We start from the raw sequence: 21893 nt of genomic DNA, 5'->3' as shown, positions 1-21893 counted from the left end.
TTTATTTTGTGCTGGACTATTGCTGATTAACAATGTTGTGATAGATTCAGGTGAACAGCGATGGGGATTCTGGGATACATATAGGAGTATCCTTTAGCTCACTTCCTCTGAATCTAAAACTTTTCTACTCTTGAGTCACCCTACCTCCATCTATGGCCTCTTCTTCAAAATCACATTTTAACATTTAATTTCCTGGAGTCTCCCTTAACTCCCTACATCTTCCTTCACTGCATGTTCACATGTGATTGTATGTACAATATGATATACTAGAAAGAAAGAGAACACATGCCTCTTGTCCTCTTGTGTGCCAGCGCACATCACGATTCCTGGCACTATGTTAGCAAATGATACATGTTTGTTGATGTTGAAGGGTTTGAGAGCAACCATGCAGGAGGAGCTGGAGACAGCACAGACTAGAACAACTATATTTGACTTGTTCCGCACACCCAACCTGCGAAAAAGGATCTATCTCCTGTCCTTTGTGAGGTAGGCTACTCACGGTGCAAGTGAGAAGAAACATGAATCTATTTATTTCAAATCTTATAACAGTATCGTGGGAGAAAGGGCATACTTGCATTTTTGAAATTAATTTATTTTAATTGAAGGCCAATTACTTTACAATATTGTAGTGGTTTTTGCCATACATTGACATGAATCAGCCATGGGTGTACATGTGTCCCCCATCCTGAACCCCCCTCCCACATTCCTCCCCATCCCATCCCTCAGGGTCGTCCCAGTGCACCGGCCCTGAGCACCCTGTCTCATGCATTGAACCTGGACTGGTGATCTATTTCACATATGGTAATATACATATTTGCATTTAAAGGATGAGGAAAACAGGCCAAGTAAGACTCATGTGGAACTGATTTTACAATGACAGTTCAGTCATATCACACTGCCAGTCTCTTCACTAGAGATTGAGGTTGAGAACTTCCCTCACAGTACAGATTTTGGCACTTAATTTTCTTCATTTATTCTTTGAATTTTAATTGAAGCAAATCTGGCACACTGTAATGTGAAGAGATCACAAATAAATACAGATCAATGAATATTTCCGTGTTAATAATGTAACCAACATACAAATCAAGATAGAACAATCCTAGTTCCCCAGGAGTTCTGCTCATGTAACCCATATAACCACCACCACCTCCATCACTACCCCACTCTCATCTCCTCCTCACTGCCCTCCACTGTACACTGTTCCAATCTCCATCACTAAAGATGAGTGGTGACTGATCTTAACCTTCACATAATAAATGACAAAAGGGTTCTGTGACAGGTCTCCTTTCTTCAGGCTCATTCATGAAGATTCACCCATTCTGTTGCTTGTACCAGTAAACTGTTCTCCCGGTGTTTTATTTTCCATTACATGACTACACGGCATTGTCTGTATGTACTTCAAACTTGATGGACTTCATTTGTTTCCGTTTTGGATACAGTTTGTGTGCTAGCAAATCTTGTTCATTATTTCTTGAGGAGATGTAACTACCTACTTTGATAGAGTCAGGAGGAGAAACTTTAAATACAGTTCTGAATTTTTGAAGACTTACACACACATCAGCCACTGGAAAATACATACCCACTGCCAATCTTAACCTTGGAGAAGGAAATGGCAACCCAATCCAGTACTCTTGCCTGGAGAATCCCAGGGACGGGGGATCCTGGTAGGCTGCCATCTATGGGGTCACACAGAGTCGAACATGACTGAAGCGACTTAGGAGCCAATCTTAAGAAGTAACTACTAAGCTGAACAATTTACTTCCTTCCAGATATATTCCAGTAGATGTCTGCAGTTAAATGCATTGTGCTGTTTCAACATTTCTTTACTCACTAGGAAACACAGATTTATGTTCCGGAATCCTACAATCAGAATGGAAGAAAAAAGTATAGATAATGATCAAGAAAGACCTTGCTTGAAATTGCTGTGATCTGTGGTGTTTCTTGTTGTAAGTTCTAAGTGTAGCTCTCTGTGGTTGTAGTAGATCTTTAAAGTGGACTCATGTCTAGATGCTTTCTGTGTAAAATGTAGATCCCCAGTGGCAATATTTTATTACATTTCTGATGCTACAGTTGGTGCACGTTTGTTTTCTGAATTCTTCCATTTTCCCTTGGTGCTAAGAAATCAGATAAAACGTTTAAATTCCCCAGAATTCTGTTAGACCCCAGGACACTGCTCCCAGGTCAAGGAGACACTGGTAGTCTCTTTGCAACTTCAATCATAGTTGAGAAAAAGGGAATTCTTCCCAGTACTGGTGTTGGGGGACGAGAAGGAGGACTCACAGAATTCATACATACATAGGTACATTTATACAGACAACCCACAAAAAGAAATACTTCTCCAATTTATAAATTTTAATCATTCTGTATTCAATTTCTCTAAATCATTCACTTTGGTGGACTGGGCCAGATTATGTATTCCTGTCATTGTCAACTCTATGCTTAGGGACTCAGAAAAAAAAAATGACAAGAGGGAGTGTCACTTTCATATACAGACACATAATCTTTTATTGTATCTTTATCACATTAAAATGAAGTATTACAGAGATCAGACTGGGCCTTTATTCTTTAACCTTGACCATTGGCTGCCTGGATCAACATAATCATCAATGACAGCAATGGGCTCTAATCTATGGCTTGTGTCTTCTTTTGTTCGCTACAGATTTGCAATCACACTACCCTTTTTTGGCATTATCGTCAATCTACAGCACTTTGGAAGCAATATTTTCCTGTTCCAGGTAATCTTTGGAGCTCTCACTATCTCAGTCCGATGTCTTGCACTTTACCCACTGAACAATGTGGGCCGTCGACCAACCGAGATTTTTTTCCTGTTCCTGGTGGGACTTTCCATTTTGATCAACATGTTTGTGCCTCAAGGTGAGAGAAGATTGGAATTTGGGGAAAGGAAGTGTCTTTTTCAAACCATCATGGATTGTGTTGGGTCATACTGTCTGGAGCCAGCAGTAAAGAATGGTCTCAATTAAAGGGAAAGAAAAAAAAAACAAAACAAAACAAAACTAACCACCTCCACACCTCAGGGCCTTTTAAGGTAGATCAGACAGCATTCTGTCTATGGAACATATTTCTCCCAGTGCAGTGCCCTATCAGAGACTGTGACCCCAAACCCTGGGGCTGAAACTCTTGCCTTCAGAGACAGCCCACACTCTGTCTATGGAGCAGGTGGTGGTTTAGTTGTTAAATCATGTCTGACTCTTGCAACACCATTTTGTGGCGCATAAGGCTCCCCTGCCTCTGTCCATGGAAATTTCCAGGCAAGATTACTGGAGTGGGTTGCCATTTCCTTCTCCAGGGGATTTTCCCGACCCAGGGATAGAACAAGGCTCTCCTGTATTGTAGGTGGATTCTTTACCAACTGAGGCACCAGGGAAGGCCAATTAAAGGCTAAGTCCTACCCAAACCAATCACAGAGTTTATGAGAAATTCTAATAAGATTTTAGAAAAAGAACCAGAGATCAGCAAGTGGCAGTTCAGACATCTATTTATCATCATTACATAGTGAATGTTGTCTGTAAACTGGTACCATTAGTCCTGACAGTTCCTCTAGGACAGGACTTGTTCAGTTGCCATTCACACTTTTAATAGCAAGGATGGAGGGGTGAGATCTTGCAATTATATCCCAGGTGAAAACATAGTATGGTCACTCCCTCTGTTTTGGCTCAGTACCAGATATTATGGGGCTACCCTGGTAGTTCAGCTGGTAAAGAATCCACCTGCAATGCAGGAGACTCTGGTTTGATCCTTGGGTCAGGAAGAGCCCCCAGAGGAGGGCATGGCAACCCACTCCAGTCTTCTTGCCAGGAAAATCCCAGGGACAGAGGAGCCCGTTGATCTACAGTCCATAGGGTGGCAAAGAGTCGGACACAACTGAAGCAACTGAGCATGCATGCACTTGGTAGTTCTATTTTTAATTCTTTTTGGAACCTCTATACAGTTCTCTATAGTGGTTGTATCAATTTATATTCCCATCAATGGTGCAAGAGGATTTCCTTTTCTCCACACGCCCTCCAGCATTTGCTTATAGATTTTTTGTTGTTGATGGCCATTATGACTGGTGTGAGGTGATACTCCACCGTAGTGTTGATTTGCATTTCTCTAATAATGAGCAATGTTGAGTATCTTTTCATGTGTTTGTTGGCCATCTCTATGTTTATGCCTTCTTTGGAGAAATATCTATTTAGGTCTTCCACTTGTTTTTTATTGGGTTGTTTGAGTTTCTTTTATATTGAGCTGCATGAGCTGCTTGTATATTTTGGAGATTAATCCCTTGTTAGTTGCTTCATTCGCAATTATTTTCTCAGATTCTGAAAGTTGTCTTTTCATCTTGTCTGTGGTTTCCTTTGCTGTGCAAAAGCTTTTAAGTTTAATTAGGTCCCATTTGTTTGTTTTCATTCTTAGTTTCATTACTCTAGGAGGTGCAGCTAGGGGATCTTGCTGCCATTTATGTCAAAGAGTGTTCTGTCTATGTTTTCCTCTAAAAGTTTTATAGTGTCTGGCCTTACAGTTAGGACTTTTATCCATTTTGAGTTTTTTTTTTTTTAATGGAGTTAGGAAATGTTTACATTCCATTCTTTTTCGTGTAGCTGTCAAGGTTTCCCAGCACCACATATTGAAGGGGTTGTCTTTTCTCCATTATATTTTCTTTTCTCCTTTGTCAAAGTTTAGGTAACCATAGGTTCATGAGTTTATGTCTGGACTTTCTATCCTACCCAAAGCAATCTACAGATTTAATACAATTCCCATTAAATTGCCAATGGCATTTTCAAAGAACTAGAACAAAAATATTTGTATGGAACCCCCAAAGAACTCCCAATAGCCAAAGCAACCTGGAGTAAGAAAAACGGAGCTCAAGGAATCAGGATCCCTGAATTAAGACTACACTACAAAGCTATGGTAAACAACACAGTATGGTACAGGCACAAAACAGAAATATAAATCACTGGAACAGGATAGAAAGCCCAGAGGTAAATCTACAATATATTTCAAAAATACAAACAGCCTATAGAGTATTTTTACTGACTAAATTTTGTGGGTGTTGATTCCTTCAGCCCAGATTTTTTCATCTCACTGATTTTCTCATCTCCAGATATGCAGACACTGCGTGTGATTTTGGCAAGTGTGGGAATCGGCTGTGTTGCTGCCTCTCACACCTGTTTTACTGTCCATCAAAGTGAACTCCTACCCACTATTGTCAGGTATGAGTTTATGAATACTCTGCCAGGACCCATAAGAGAACTTTCCCAGCTAATTGTTGCTTATTCAAGGGAATAAACATAATAAGATCTGTTAATTATAAAGCAATTAGTATTTGTAATAGTGCTTTAAAAATAATTATAACCAAAATTACTGCAAATGCTGACTCTGTGCCATGTACCATGCTAAGCAGTACTTCAATGCATCCTCTCTTAACTTTTTAGAAGATTTGTCAGACTAGTCACAATATGTAACACTCTGTTTAAAGAGTAATTCATATTGACCTTGACAAAGACATCTAGCAAATCACAGAGCAAATGACAAAAGCAAGACGTTTTCATCAAGCTCATGATTTAATACTTGTGGAGTTTTCTGGTTCAAAATAAAGTCAAAATAATAGATCATAAATTAAAGTCCAGAATTTAAGTGGATTATTATATATTGTCATTTACCCTTCAGAGCAAAAGCTGCAGGATTAGATTTGTTGGCTAATAGGTGTGCGGCAGCACTGGCTCCCCTGCTGATGACCCTAGTGGTGTATCTACCCACCCTGCCCTGGATCATCTATGGAATGTGTCCCATCATTGCTGCTCCTGTTCTCCTTCTCCTACCTGAAACTAGAAATCTGCCTCTGCCTGACACCATCCAGGATGTGGAGAATAAGTAAGTAAACCTTCTAACCATCCCCTGGGAGGGACTGTGTGCTTTGGATCTGTGGGTGAGAAAGGCAACACACTGCGTGGGTCCCTCAGATCACTGGGGAGGCTGAGCCTTGCCAGGGATACTCCCATCTCGGGCCATTGCCTTCATAAGTGGCAAGGTCATTTCTATTCATTGTGAGTTTCAATCTAGACTGCAGAGATCCCTTCTGCCCTGTTCTCTTTGGTAGTTTTAGTGCTGAAGAGAAGATATTAGCTCCACTAATATCTTGGGGCACATCTTACCTGCCCTCATGAGAGACATACATTTCTGATCATGTTTCATGGTCTTCAGAAGTCTCTCTTTGAAAAGATACTGGAGAGAGTAATCTTATATTGGTGCCTATAAGACTAGACAATTTTGCTGTGATAAATAATGGAAATATTGAGGATAAGGAAAATAAGAAACTGGTAAAAAAAATTTGTAAATAAGAAAAATGCTTGGTCACTCAGTCATTTCCGACTCTTTGCAACCCCATGGACTGTAGCCCACCAGACTCCTCTGTCCATGGAATTTTTCACACAGGAATACTGTGATGGGTTGCCATTTCCTACTTCAGGAGATCTTTCTGACCCAGGGAATGAACTCCAAATTCTTGTGTCTTCTGCATTGGCAGGTGGATTCTTTACCACTGCCCCACCTAGGAAGATTATTACTGACCTACAGCTTCCATAATGGAGTGACTCAAACTGAGCTCCTTAAACAACAGAAATTTATTGTCTTACAATTATATAGGCTGGAAGTCTGAGCTGTAGTTGTTGGCAGGGCCATGTCCCCACTATAAGCTCTAGGGAAGGATCTGTTCCAGGTCTCTCTTACATTTCAATTTGCTTGTGGCAGCATAACTCCAATTTTCACATGGCATCTCCCTGCACACCTCTGTGTCCTGATGTTTCCTTTGTGTAAAGACACGAGTCTTATTGGATTAGAGGCCCATCCTAGCCCAATATGACTTCATCTTAATTCATTTTATCTGCAACTTCCCTGTTTCCAAATATGGCAATCTTACATTTGAGGTACTAAGAGTTATAACTTGAACACATGAATTTTAAGAGAGACATGATTCAACCCATAACAAATGAGGAACTCCTTTAGGATTTTCAGTTCACTTCTTGCTTTTCTTCCATCACTGGCCCGACCTCTAGAGAGACCAAATGATAGTAGCAACTTTCTAGGATCTCCACAGTCAGCAGAGCCTATTCCAGCATGAGTGTCAATCCCATAGATTTTATTGAATTAAAAAAGATGATGGAGAGGATCAATTTGTACTTATGTATGGAGGGTACACAAACCTACTTTCACATTTTCTTTTTTAAAGGTTGTTTTTCATTTACTTATTGGTTGGTTGACTGATTGTTTCTTGTTTTTCCAGCAAAAAATTCTCAAGAACAGTAAATGAAAAAGATCTCTACATAAAAGTGACAAAGTTTTAACGAGTTATTGGTGAAGAAAAGAAAAATACAAGAACAAATATGAATTTGCCTTTTTATTCACCAACTGGCAAGAAAATATACTGGAAAATGTATCTCATTTATAATCATTATATTAATTTGCACTTTATTATATAGTTTGTTGGAACATGTAATTTCATGAACAGTTCAATTTGGGGGAAAGTAGTTTAAAAGGTTTTGAATTTAATCAATAAATTATTAATAGACAAGATGATTCAGATTCAGAAACAAAGAAACACCATGGAATTAAGACCTGACTGGTTGATATATGGAACAACATATGGTGAACCCTAAAAAAATTTACAAAAATCAGAACACTGTATCATATGCAAATGGACATTGAAAGAAATCCAGAAACAGATACCCAATATGTATATGCTTAACATAATACATTTGACATCATAAATCGCCTTCAAAAGAAAGCTTATGTAATCTTTGAATATCTTGTGTGTGTGAGCTCAGTCGTGCCTGACTCTTTGCAATTCCATGGACTGTAGCCCACCAGGCTCCTCTGTCCATGGACTTTTCCAGGCGAGAATACTGAAGCAGGTTGCCATTTCTTTCTCCAGGGACCTTCCTGACCCAGGGATTGAACCCACATCTCTTACATCTCCTGTATTCGCAGGCTGGCTCTTTATCACTAGTGCCACCTGGGAAGCAATCTTTGAAAATACAATCATTGAAATGATAATAGTGACTTTTTTTAATGGTGGGATTTAAATGACTATTACTTTCTCTTTGGATTTTCTCTTTTCATATTTTCAACAATTAGCATATATAATTTTAGTATTTTAAGACATCAAAATTGAAGTATAAGCAACTTCAAAATGTGTATGCACTTAATAAAATCACTACAAATTAAAAACTATACTCCCAATCTCTCAATTTATCCCTCCCCTTCTTTCCCCCAGTAACCATAAGACTGGTTTCTACATCTGCGACTCAATTTCTGTTTTGTAAATAAGTTCATATACACACTGTGCTGTGTTGTACTTAGTTACTCAGTTGTGTCCAACTAGATGACCCCATGGACTGTAGCCACCCAGGCTCCTCTGTCCATGGAGATTCTGCATGTAAGAATGCTGGAGTGGGTGGCCTATCCCTTCTCCAGTGGAGCTTCCTGACCCAGGAATCGAACTGGGGTCTCCTGCATTGCAGGTGGACTCTTTACCAACTGAGCCATCAGGGGAGCCCCTTGTCATGTATATGTAACATATAAAGGACTTGACTTGTTCCTGTGGATACAGAGATTTGATAAGACAAAAAGCATTAAATCAGAACTCTCATGTAGGCCACAGTGCAACTTGGGTGTCACATTTAAATTTTCTATAAGTCTGTGATTATAACTTGGAGGCTCAAGTCTCTCCAGTTTGGAAGGATTCCGGAATTATGTTGCATGTATATTCTCAAAATCTCTCCACGTGGTATCTTTATACAAAGCCAAAATTATGAGTTTCAGATGAAAGGGTGGGTTGACCTCTTGCATCTCAATCCCAACACAGGGAAGAATCTCTCTTTTCTCAAATAGTGATTGAAGTAGCTGGAAAGAGACATCTGTGTCACCTTGACCTAAGAGCACAGTTTCCTAGAATCTAACACAATTCTGGGAAACTTAAACTTCAATTCTGATTTCTTAGGACCAAGAGAAAGTGTAAGGATATGGGAAAGCAAATTTGCACCATCAGAAATGGAATCAAAGCTTTCCACTGGGTGGTCTACATTTTACCCAGAAAGCATCTAAGGGACGGAGGTCCACTTTAATGATCTACTACACCCAGAGAGAGCTACACTTAGATATTGCAACAGAAGGAACACCACAGATAGAGCAATTGCAAGCAAGGCCGCTCTTGAACATTATCTCTGCTTTTTCCTTGCTCTTTGTCTATGATTCAGAAACATAAGTCTCTGTCTGAGTGAATACTGAAAAGGTGAAAAAGCATAATGCAATTAAATGCAAACGGGGTCTACTAGGATATGCTCTCATTTCAGTCAATCAGTCAAGTCTGACTATTTGGGACCCCGTGGACTGCAGCAGGCCAGGCCTCCCTGTCCATCATCAACTCCGGAGTTTACTCAAACTCATGTCCATCGAGTCAGTGATGTCATCCAACCATCTTACCCTCTGTTGTCCCCTTCTCCTCCTGCCTTCAATCTTCCCCAGTACCAGGGTCTTTTTACAGTTCTTTGCATCAGGTAACCAAAGTATTGGAGTTTCAGCTTCAGCACGGGTCCTTCCAATGAATATTTAGGACTGATTTCCTTTAGGATGGACTGGTTGGATCTTCTTGCAGTCCAAGGGACTCTCAAGAGTCTTCTCTAACACCACAGTTCAAAAGCATCAATTCTTTGGCACTCAGCTTTCTTTATAGTCCAACTCTCACGTCCAACATGAGTACTGGAAAAACCATAGCTTTGACTAGATGGACCTTTGTCAGCAAAGTAATGTCCCTGCTTTTTAATATGCTGTCTAGGTTTGTTATAGCTTTTCTTCCAAGAAGCAAGTGTCTTTTAATTCCATGGCTGCAGATGACTGCAGTCACCATCTGCAGTGATTTCGGAGCCCCAAAAAATAAAGTCTGTCATTGTTTCCATTGTTTCCCCATCTGTTTGTCATAAAGTGATGGGACCAGATGCCATGATCTTAGTGTTTTGAATGTTGAGTTTTAAGCCAAGTTTTTACTCTCCTCTTTCACTTTCATCAAGAGGTTCTTTAGTTCTTCTTCACTTTCTGCCAGAAGGGTGGTGTCATCTGCATATCTAAGGTTATTGATATTTCTCCCAGCAATCTTGATTCGAGCTTTTGCTTCATTCAGTCTGGCATTTTGCATGATGTACTCTGCATGAAAGTTAAATAAGCAGGGTGACAATATACAGCCTTGCTGTACTCCTTTCCCAATTTGGAACCAGTTTGTTGTTCCATGTCCAGTTCTAACTGTTCCTTCCTGACCTGCATACAGATTTCTCAGGAAGCAGGTCAGGTGGTCTGGTATTCCCATCTCTTGAAGAATTTTCCACAGTTTGTGTGATCCACACAGTCAAAGGCTTTGGAATAGTCAATAAAGCAGAAGTACATGTTTTTCTGGAACTCTCTTGCTTTTTCAATGATTCAACCGATGTTGGCAATTTAATCTCTGGTTCCTCTTCCTCTGCTAAATCCAGCTTGAACATCTGGAAGTTCACAGTTCACGTATTGCTGAAGCCTGGCTTGGAGAATTTCGAACATTATTTTGCTAGCATGTGAGATGAGTGCAATTGTGTGGTAGTTTGAGCATTCTTTGGCATTGCCTTTCTTTGGAATTGGAATGAAAACTGACCTTTTCCAGTCCTGTGGCCACTGCTGAGTTTTCCAAATTTGCTGGCATATTGAGTGCAGCACTTTCACAGCATCATCTTTTAGGATTTGAAATAGCTCAACTGGAATTCCATCACCTCCACTAGCTTTGTTTGTAGTGATGCTTTCTAAGGCCCACTTGACTTCACATTCCAGGATGTTTGGCTCTAGGTGAGTGATCACACCATCATGATTATCTTGATCGTGAAGATCTTTTTTGTACAGTTCTTCTGTGTATTCTTGCCACCTCTTCTTAATATCTTCTGCTTCTGTTAGGTCCATACAATTTCTCTCTTTTATTGTGCCCATCTTTGCATGAAATGTTGCCTTGGTATCTCTAGTTTTCTTGAAGAGATCTCTAGTCTTTCCCATCCTATTGTTTGCCTCTATTTTTTTGCATTGATCACTGAGAAAGGCTTTCTTATCTCTCCTTGCTATTCTTTGGAACTCTACATTAAAATGGATTTATCTTTCCTTTTCTCCTTTGCCTTTCACTTCTCTTCTTTTCTCAGCTATTTGTAAGGCCTCCTCAGACAGCCATTTTGCCTTTTTGCATTTCTTTCGGGTGGCGGGGTGGCGGGTGGATGGTTTTGATCACTGCCTCCTGTACAGTGCCATGAACCTCTGTCCATAGTTCTTCAGGTGCTCTGTCTATCAGATCTAATTCTTACAGTCTATTTCTCACTTCCACTGTATAATCATAAGGGATTTGATTTAGGTCATACCTGAATGGTCTAGTGGTTTTCCCTACTTTCTTCAATTTAAGTCTGAATTTTGCAATAAGAAGTTCATGGTCTGAACTCCTTAAGTTTCCATTAGTATTCATCATATTCGTCTTACGTTCCCATATGTATTCATCTTATGAAAACTAAATCACTAGCAAGGAGAACATCTTACTGCTACATCAACAGAATAGATGGATCTTCATGAATGAGCATGAGGAAAGGAGATTGTCACAGAATCTTCTTACCATTTACATTATATGGATGTTAAGATCAGACTAAACTGTGATACAGTGATGGAGATCAGGACAGTACATAGGACATGACACTGAGGAAAAAATGAAAGTGAGGCTGTGGTGGTGGTGGTTTTTACTGTGATACAGGATATAAATGAGAGGATCTTCTGAGGGTTTCAGATTTTTCTGTCTTGATCAGGACTTTGGTTACATTTTAATTATTGAAATAGTCATTGACATGTACATAATCTCTATCTATTCCTGACTTCATGCACGAGATTTGCTTCAACTAAAATTCAAAGAAAAATGAAGAATATTAAATGACAAAATCTGTACTGTGAGGGAAGTTCTCTACATCAGTCTCCAGTGAAGATACTGACAGTGTGATATGAATAAGGAATTCTACACAATGTAATCAGTTCCGTGTGAGTCTTATATGGTGTGTTTTCCTCACCTTTTATCTCCAAATCAATGTCTTCTTCTCACAACACTGTTATGAACTTTGAAATAAATGGATTAGATACAGGTCCCCACTCTTTGAATGTTGTCATGTACTGTATGACGCTCACCTCACAAAGGACAGGGGCAAATCCTCTTACATAGGTTGGGTGTGCAGAACAAGTCAAATAGGGTATTTTCATCTGTGCTGCTTCCAGTTCCTCCTCTTCTCAAACACTTCAACAAAAAACACATATTCTTTGCCAACATAGTGCCAGGTTTTGTGATGAGCACTGGCAGACAATACACAAGAGAGATGTGTTCCCTTTCTTTCTCTATAACATAGTACACATGCAATCACAAGTGTGGAGGTGATATGAAGGATAGTGTAGGGAGCTAAGGGAGTCACCAAGAATTTATATAGCCACACTGATATTTTGAAGATGAGAACAAAGAGGGGTGCAGGGCATCCCAGAGAGCACATATACTGGAGATTCACATCAGGAAATGAGCTAAATGAAGCAATGGTTGCACAATGGGCAAAACTTCTCTTCTATGAGCTAGGCATGACAGAGAAGGGAGCTGAGCTTATATTCTCAACTAACTTCTCTTGTTATTAATAAAAAAGCAGTTTGTCTGTCTCAGTAAGGAGAAGGGAGGTTTCATTTTGTCTACCTTCCAATCCAGTAACCGCCTTCACTTTCCTCCTCTCTTCTGTGGTCAGGGTTGCTTCACCATTCATTATTCCACGTCTGTATGCAGGTTTTTAAGTTCATTGTTAGCAAGGTGATGCTCAAAATCCTTCAAGCTGGGCTTCAACAGTACCTGCATGAAGGACTTCCAGATGTACAAGTGGGATTTAGAAAAGGCAGAGGAACCAGAGATCAAATTACCGACATCCATTGTATCATAGAAAAAAACAAAACAAAACAGGGAATTCCAGAAAAACATCTACTTCTGCTTCATTGACTATGCTAAAGCCTTTGACTATGTGGATCACAACAAACTGTGGAAAATTCTTAACAAGATGGAAATACCAGACCACCTTACCTGCCTCCTGAGAAACCTGTATGCGGGTCAAGAAGCAACAGTTAGAAATGGAAATGAAACAACAGACTGGTTTGAAGTTGGGAAAGGAGTACATCAAGGCTGTGTACTGTCACCCTGTTTATTTAAATTACATGAGAAGTGCAGCAGGAAAAATGCCAGGCTGGAAGAATCACAAGTTGAAATCAAGATTGCCGGAAGAAATATCAACAACCTCATATATGCAGAAGGTACCACTCTAGTAACAGAAAGTAAGGAACTAAAAGTCTAAAGAACTAACAGTCAGGAACTAAAGAATCTCCTGATGAGGATGAAAGAAGAGAGCGAAAAAGCTGGCTTAAAACTCAACATTCAAAAACTGAGATCATGGCATCCAGTCCCATCACTTCATGCAAAGAGATGGGGAGAAAGTGGAAACAATGAGATTTAACTTTCTTGGGCTCCAAAAGCACTACAAATGATCACTGCAGCCATGAAATTAAAAGATGATTGCTCCTAGGAAGAAAAGCATTGACAAACCTAGACAGTGTTTTAAGAGGCAAAGACATCATTTTGCCAAAAAATATCTGTATTGTCAAAGCTATGATATTTCCAGTAGTCATGTACAGATGTGAGAGCTTGACAATAAAGAAGCCTGGGGGAAAAAAAAAAGTGAAGTCTCTCAGTCGTGTCTGACTCTTTGCGACCCCACGGACTGTAGCCTACCAGGGTCCTCCATCCATGGGATTCTTCAGGCAAGAATACTGGAGTGGGTTGCCATTTCCTTCTCCATGAGCCCTGAAGAACTGATGCTTTCAAAGTGTGGTGCTGTGGAAGACTCTTGAGAGTCCCTTGGGCTGAAAGGAGAACAAACTAGTCAATCCTAAAGGAAATCAAATCTGAATATTCACTGGAAGGGACTGATGCTGAAGCTCCATACTTTGGCCTCCTGATGCAAATGCTGCCTCATTGGAAAAATGATGCTGACGAAGATTGGAAAAATGATGAGATATATTGGGTTAGCCAAAAAAAATTGTTTTTCTGTAAGATGTTACTGAAAACTCTGAACAAACTTTTTGACTAACCCAGTAAATAAGTGACTCATTTGTGTAGTCAGTTACCAATAACACTGGTAGTGGAATGGTAAGTAGCAGGTGTATGCTGAATAAGATTGAAGGCAAAAAGAGAATGGGGCGGCAGATGGTGAGATGGTTGTATGGCATCACCAACTCAATGAACATGAGTTTGAGCAAACTCCAAGAATAGTGAAGCACAGAGAAGTCTGTCATGCTACAGTTCATGGGATTGCAAAGAGTCAGACACAAGTTAGCAACTGAACATCAACAACAAAGTACTCATGAGGTTTGTTGATGATAATCAGCCACCAAGCAGATTCTACCAGCCACCTGATGGATGATGGGCACACAAGTTCAGCCAGTTGTCTCCCCATTATTTGTCACATTATTATTGATAACAGATGCTTTTTGCCTTCCATCTAAAATCCACCACTTCACTTGTTGGGTCAAAAATAGAAATTCATGTTCTGTTAAACAAATTCTAGGAAAGTATGAGCTCCTAAATATTATGAATATACAATAATATATTTCATAAATAAATATTAACTCAAATATGAGTTTCTTTGTACTACATACAAAGGATCACAGACTTTGGAGTCAAACTGCCCCTCTGTTTATTTACCAGGGGATTTTTAAAGAAACTTTAAAGTTTAAACTTAGAGTCACTCACAAGCATGATTTCCTCCCAAAGTTTGGTGTGTGATCTAGCAATTTTGAGCACATAGTGTATTTTCATAATACATATTCTTAAAAAAAGAAGAAGCCCTTAAATTATGTAAGCTCCAACACCAACAAGTATTATAAGTACACCTGCTACTTACTACTCCACTACCAGTGTTATTGGTAACTGACTACACAAATGAGTCACTTATTTACTGGGTTAGTCAAAAAGTTTGTTCAGAGTTTTCAGTAACATCTTACAGAAAAAACAATTTTTTTGGCTAATCCAATATATCTCACTCAGTTCTCTCATCAATGAAGTAAGGAAAGGAACTTTCCTGGCAGTCCAGGAAAGTGGTTAAGACTTTTCCTCCAAATGTAGGAAGTGTGGATTCAACCTCTGGTTGGGGAACTAAGATCCCACATGCCTATCAGCCAAAAAACCAAAACAAACAGAAGCAATACTGTAGCAAATTCAATAAAATCTTTTTTTAAATGGTCCACATTTTAAAAACTTTATAAAAAGGGTGGCACAATATATTTTAAATGATTAAAAGGGAAAATCTACAACCAAGATACTCTACCCAGCAAGACTCTCATTCAGATTGGACAGAGAAATCAAAAGCTTCACAGACAAGCAAAAACTTACAGAATTCAGCACCATCAAATGAGTCATACAAAAATGCTAACAGAACTTCTGTAGATAAGAGAGGCAGAAAAGAGGCCACAACTGTATACAAGAAAATCTAAATGGGAAACCACACAGGTAAAGGCAAACATAAAGTAATTGTAAGATATCATCCACACACAAATATGATATCAAAACTGGTAATAATTATTAGAAGAGAAGAACACAACTGCAGGAAATGGGAACTACATTTGAAATTAAGAAACCAGCAACTTAAAAGAAACTTGTACATATATATAAAACTAATAAAAAATCCAACATATGGAGGCTGAACAACACGCTGCTGAATAACCAACAAATTACAGAAGAAATCAAAATATGCATAGAAACGAATGAAAATGAAAACAAAACAACCCCAAACCTGTGGGACACTGTAAAAGCAGTGCTAAGGGGAAGGTTCCTAGCAATACAGGCATACCTCAAGAAACAAGAAAAAAGTCAAATAAATAACCTAACTCTACACCTAAAGCAACTAGAAAAGGAAGAAATTATGAACCCCAGGGTTAGCAGAAGGAAAGAAATCTTAAAAATTAGGGCAGAAATAAATGCAAAAGAAACAAAAGAGACCATAGCAAAAATCAACAAAGCCAAAAGCTGGTTCTTTGAGAGGATAAATAAAATTAACAAACCATTAGCCAGACTCATCAAGAAACAAAGGGAGAAAAATCAAATCAATAAAATTAGGAATGAAAATGGAGAGATCACAACAGACAACACAGAAATACAAAGAGACTACTATCAGCAATTACATGCCAATAAAATGGACAACTTGGAAGAAATGGAAAATTCTTAGAAAAGTACAACTTTCCAAAACTGAGCCAGGAAGAAATAAAAAATCTTAACAGACCCATCACAAGCACATGAATTGAAACTGTAATCAGAAGCCTTCCAGCAAACGAAAGCCCAGCTCCAGACAGCTTCACAGCTGAATTCTACCAAAAATTTAGAGAAGAGCTAACACCTATCCTAGTCAAACTCTTCCAGAAAATTGCAGAGGAAGGTAAACTTCTAAACTCATTCTATGAGACCACCATCACCCTAATACCAAAACCTGAAAAAGATGCCAAAAAAAATAAAACTACAGGCCAATATCACTGATGAACATAGATGCAAAAATCCTCAACAAAATTCTAGCAATCAGAATCCAACAATACATTAAAAAGATCATACATCATGACCAAGTGGGCTTTATCCCAGGGATGCAAGGATTCTTCAATATCTGCAAATCAATCAATGTAATACACATTAACAAATTGAAAAGTAAAAGACATAGGATTATCTCAATAGATTCAGAGAAAGCCTTTGACAAAATTCAACATCCATTTATGATAAAAACTCTCCAGAAAGCAGGAATAGAAGGAACATACCTCAACATAATAAAAGCTATATATGACAAACCCACAGCAAACATCATCCTCAATGGTGAAAAATTGAAAGCATTTCCCCTAAAGTCAGGAACAAGACAAGGGTGCCCACTTTCACCACTACTATTCAACATAGTTTTGGAAGTTTTGGCCACAGCAGTCAGAGCAGAAAAAATAAATAAATAAAAGGAATCCAAATTGGAAACGAAGAAGTCAAACTCTCACTGTTTGCAGATGACATGATCCTCTACACAGAAAACCCTAAAGACTCCACCAGAAAATTACTAGAGCTAATCAATGAATATAGTAAAGTTGCAGGAGACAAAATCAACACACAGAAATCCCTTGCATTCCTATACACTAATAATGAGAAAATAGAAAGAGAAATTAAGGAAACAATTTCATTCACCATTGTAATGAAAAGAATAAAATACTTAGGAATATATCTACCTAAAGAAACTAAAGACCTATATTTAGAAAACTATAAAACACTGGTGAAAGAAATCAAAGAGGACACTAATAGATGGAGAAATATACCATGTTCGTGGATCAGAAGAATCGATATAGTGAAAATGAGTATACTACGCAAAGCAATCTATAGATTCAATGCAATCCCTATCAAGCTACCAACGGTATTTTTCACGGAACTAGAACAAATAATTTCACAATTTGTATGGAATACAAAAAACCTCGAAGAGCCAAAGCAATCTTGAGAAAGAAGAATGAAACTGGAGGAATCAACCTACCTGACTTCAGGCTCTACTACAAAGCCACAGTCATCAAGACAGTATCGTACTGGCACAAAGACAAATATAGATCAATGGAACAAAATAGAAAAGCCAGAGATAAATCCACGCACCTATGGATACCTTATCTTCAACAAAGGAGGCAAAAATATACAATGGAGAAAAGACAATCTCTTTAACAAGTGGTGCTGGGAAAACTGGTCAACCACTTGTAAAAGAATGAAACTAGAACACTTTCTAACACCACACACAAAAATAAACTCAAAATGGATTAAAGATCTAAATGTAAGACCAGAAACTATAAAACTCCTAGAGGAGAACATAGGCAAAACACTCTCCGACATAAATCACAACAGGATCCTCTATGACCCACCTCCCAGAATATTGGAAATAAAAGCAAAAATAAACAAATGGGACCTAATTAAAATTAAAAGCTTCTGCACAACAAAGGAAACTATAAGCAAGGTGAAAAGACAGCCTTCAGAATGGGAGAACATAATAGCAAATGAAGAAACTGACAAAGAATTAATCTCAAAAATATACAAGCAACTCCTGCAATCAATTCCGGAAAAATAAACAACCCAATCAAAAAATGGGCCAAAGAGCTAAATAGACATTTCTCCAAAGAAGACATATGGATGGCTAACAAACACATGAAAAAGATGCTCAGCATCACTCATTATCAGAGAAATGCAAATCAAAACCACAATGAGGTACCATTTCACACCAGTCAGAATGGCTGCAATCCAAAAGTCTACAAGCAATAAATGCTGGAGAGGGTGTGGAGAAAAGGGAACCCTCTTACACTGTTGGTGGGATTGGAAACTAGTACAGCCATTATGGAGAACAGTGTGGAGATTTCTTAAAAAACTGGAAATAGAACTGCCTTATGACCCAGCAATCCCACTTCTGGGCATACACACCGAGGAAATCAGAATTGAAAGAGACACATGTACCCCAATGTTCATCACAGCACTGTTTATAATAGCCAGGACATGGAAGCAACCTAGATGTCCATCAGCAGATGAATGGATAAGAAAGCAGTGGTACATATACACAATGGAGAATTACTCAGCCACTGAAAAGAATACATTTGAATCAGTTCTAATGAGGTGGATGAACCTGGAGCCGATTATACAGAGTGAAGTAAGCCAGAAAGAAAAACACCAATACAGTACACTAATGCATATATATGGAATTTAGAAAGATGGTAATGATAACCCTGTATGCGAGACAGCAAAAGAGACACAGATGTCTAGAACAGTCTTTTGGATTCTGTGGGAGAGGGAGAGGGTGGGATGATTTGGGAGGATGGCATTGAAACATGTATAATATCATATGTGAAATGAATCGCCAGTCCAGGTTTGATGCATGATACAGGATGCTCAGGGATGGTCCACTGAGATGACCCAGAAGGATGGTATGGGGAGGGAGATAGGAGGGGGGTTCAGGATGGGGAACACGTGTACACCCATGGTGGATTCATGCTGATGTATGGCAAAACCAATACAATATTGTAAAGTAAAAAAAAAAAAAAACAAAATAAATAAAAAGAACCTTGTATATATATGAGCACCAAAGCATTGATGCTTTTGAACTGTGGTGTTGGAGAAGACTCTTGAGAGTCCCTTGGACTGCAAGGAGATCCAACCAGTCCATTCTGAAGGAGATCAGCCCTAGGATTTCTTTGGAAGGAATGATGCTAAAGCTGAAACTCCAGTACTTTGACCACCTCACGTGAAGAGTTGACTCATTGGAAAAGACTCTGGTGCTGGGAGGGATTGGGGGCAGGAGGAGAAGGGGACAACAGAGGATGAGATGGCTGGATGGCATCACTGACTCGATGGACGTGAATCTGAGTGAACTCCGGGAGATGGTGATGGACAGGGAGGCCTGGCGTGCTGCGATTCATGGGGTCGCAAAGAGTCAGACACGACTGAGTGACTGAACTGAACTGAAAGAGGAACTAAAAAGCTTCTTGATGAAAGTGAAAGAGGAGAGTGAAAAAGTTGGCTTAAACCTCAACATTCAGAAAACGAAGATCATAGGATCTGGTCCCATCACTTCATGGCAAATAGATGGGGAAACAATGGAAACAAGTAACAGATGTTATTTTCTTGGGCTCCAAAATCACTGCAAATTGTGACTGCAGCCATGGAATTAAAAGACACTTGCTCCTTTGAGGAAGAGCTTTGACCAACCTAGACAGCATATTAAAAAGCAGAGACATTATTTTGCTAAAGGTCTGTCTAGTCAAGGCAATGGTTTTTCCAGTAGTCATGTATGGATGTGAGAGTTGGACTATAAAGAAAGCTTAGTGCCGAAGAATTGATGCTTTTGAACTTTGCTGTTGGAGAAGACTCTTGAGAGTCCCATGGACTGCAAGGAGATCCTACCAGTCCATTCTAAAGGAGATCAGTCCTGGGTGATCATTGGAAGGACTGATGTTGAAGCTGAAGCTCCAATATTTTGACCACCTGATGGGAAGAACTGACTCATTGGAAAAGACCCTGATGCTGGAAAAGATTGAAAGCAGGAAGACAAGGGGACAACAGAGGATGAGATGGTTGGATTTCATCACCGACTCGATGGACATGAGTTTGAGCAAACTCCAGGAGTTGGTGATGGACAGGGAAGCCTGGAGTGCTCTAGTCCACTGGGTCACAAAGAGTCAGACATGATTGAGCAACTGAACTGAACTGAAGATAAAAATAACATAAAATTTACATTCCAAGAATTATAATCCAAATATTGGCTATATTCTCTCATGTTGCATAATCCATCCTTGGATTGTTGTTCTTGTTGCTGATCAGTCACTAAGTCATATCTGACTCCATGGACTACAGCATGCCAGGCTCTTCTGTTCTCCACTATCTCCAGGAGTTTGCTCAAATTCATGTCCTTTGAGTCGATGATGCTATCTAACCATCACATGCTCTAGTGCCTCCTTCTCCTTTGCCTTCGATCTTTCCCAGCATCAGAATCTTTTCTAGTGAGTCAGCTTTCTGTATCAAGTGGCCACTGTATTGGAACTTCAACTTCAACATCAGTCCTTCCAATGAATATTCAGTGTTGATTCCCTTTAGGATTGACTGGTTGGATCTCCTTGCAGTCCAAGGGACTCTCAAGAGTCTTCTCCAGCACCACAATTCAAAAGCATCAATTCTTTGGTGCCCAGCCTTCTTTATGGTCCAGCTCTCACATCCATACATGACTACTGGAAAAACCGTAGCTTTGACTATACAGACCTTTGTCTGCGAAGAGATGTCTCTGCTTTTTAATACGCTGTCTAAGTTTGTCATAGCTTTCCTTCCAAGGAGCAAGCATCTTTTAATTTCATGGCTGCAGTCACCATCTTCAGTGATTTGGGAGCCCAAGAAAATAAAATCGGTCACTGCTTCTAGTTTTTCTCCTTCTGTTTGCCATGAAGTGATGGGACTGAATGCCATGATCTTAGTTTTTTGAAAATAGAGTTTCAAGCAATCTTTTCCACTCACCTCTTTCATTCTCATCAAGAGGCTCTTTAGTTTCTCTCCACTTTCTGCCATTACAGTGGTATCATTTGCATACTGAAGTTGTTGATATTTCTCCCAGCAACTGATTCCAGCTTGTGATTTACCCAGCCTGGCATTTCACCTGATATACTCTGCATATAAGTTAAATAAGCAGGGTGACAATACACAGCCTTGTCTCCTTTCCCAGTTTGGAAACAGAAATTGCACCACATTCCACTTTGCTTTAATTAAAAGCAAAGGATTATATTTTGTTAATTATTTGTTGTTACAGTAACAACAATGAAACACTTGCTTTCTGTTCTTTTCTCAGAAAAATCACAGGGCATTTACTCTTTCATCTCTCAAATTCCATTTTCCGTAAATGACTGAAGACTGTGTAGCAGGCTTATTATAGATTGCTCAAAGGTCAAGTACCTGGCAAAGTCCTATGCTGGTTTCATAGAATCACAGAGGACAAACATATTTAGACAGTAAATCTTTAAACAGATTTAATGTTCATCAGATACAAGTATTTTTGGTAAATAATTTTCTCTCTGACTTCACAAAAAATTGAACACCCAATGCTCCCGAAAGAACTAGGGAAACTGATTCTTTGATCTGTTGCAGTAGTGAAGTGGGTTAGGCCCATGGATGAGAAACTGTCATGAGGTCACATAGATGTACTGTGAGTTAATAAAAGAAAACATTTTCCTTCTTTTCAGCTTCTCTCCATAAAGTCATTTTGACTCCTCTT

At 39.2% G+C, this 21893-nt stretch overlaps 1 protein-coding gene across 4 annotated transcripts in view; it reads left to right on the top strand.

Annotated features, from left to right (window-relative positions):
• Nucleotides 1–8223, top strand: part of LOC101118064 (solute carrier family 22 member 10-like) — a 29484-nt gene extending 21261 nt beyond the window's left edge. For 2 of the 4 annotated variants that reach the window (XM_060404305.1, XM_012102062.5), the window contains 5 exons: nucleotides 371–486; nucleotides 2660–2874; nucleotides 5102–5210; nucleotides 5668–5871; nucleotides 7280–8223. In XM_060404305.1, the coding sequence (XP_060260288.1) occupies nucleotides 371–486; nucleotides 2660–2874; nucleotides 5102–5210; nucleotides 5668–5871; nucleotides 7280–7340 (705 nt within the window). In that variant the 3' untranslated portion in view covers nucleotides 7341–8223. Of the gene's footprint in view, nucleotides 1–370; nucleotides 487–726; nucleotides 2332–2659; nucleotides 2875–5101; nucleotides 5211–5667; nucleotides 5872–7279 lie in introns of those variants that run through there. The other 2 variants (XM_060404306.1, XM_060404307.1) reach the window with 2 other exon arrangements.
• Nucleotides 8224–21893: the final 13670 nt, after the last annotated feature.

Source organism: Ovis aries, chromosome 21, assembly GCF_016772045.2.
Source record: "Ovis aries strain OAR_USU_Benz2616 breed Rambouillet chromosome 21, ARS-UI_Ramb_v3.0, whole genome shotgun sequence".
Lineage (NCBI taxonomy): Eukaryota > Metazoa > Chordata > Mammalia > Artiodactyla > Bovidae > Ovis > Ovis aries.
This window is presented reverse-complemented; position numbering and strand designations above follow the sequence as displayed.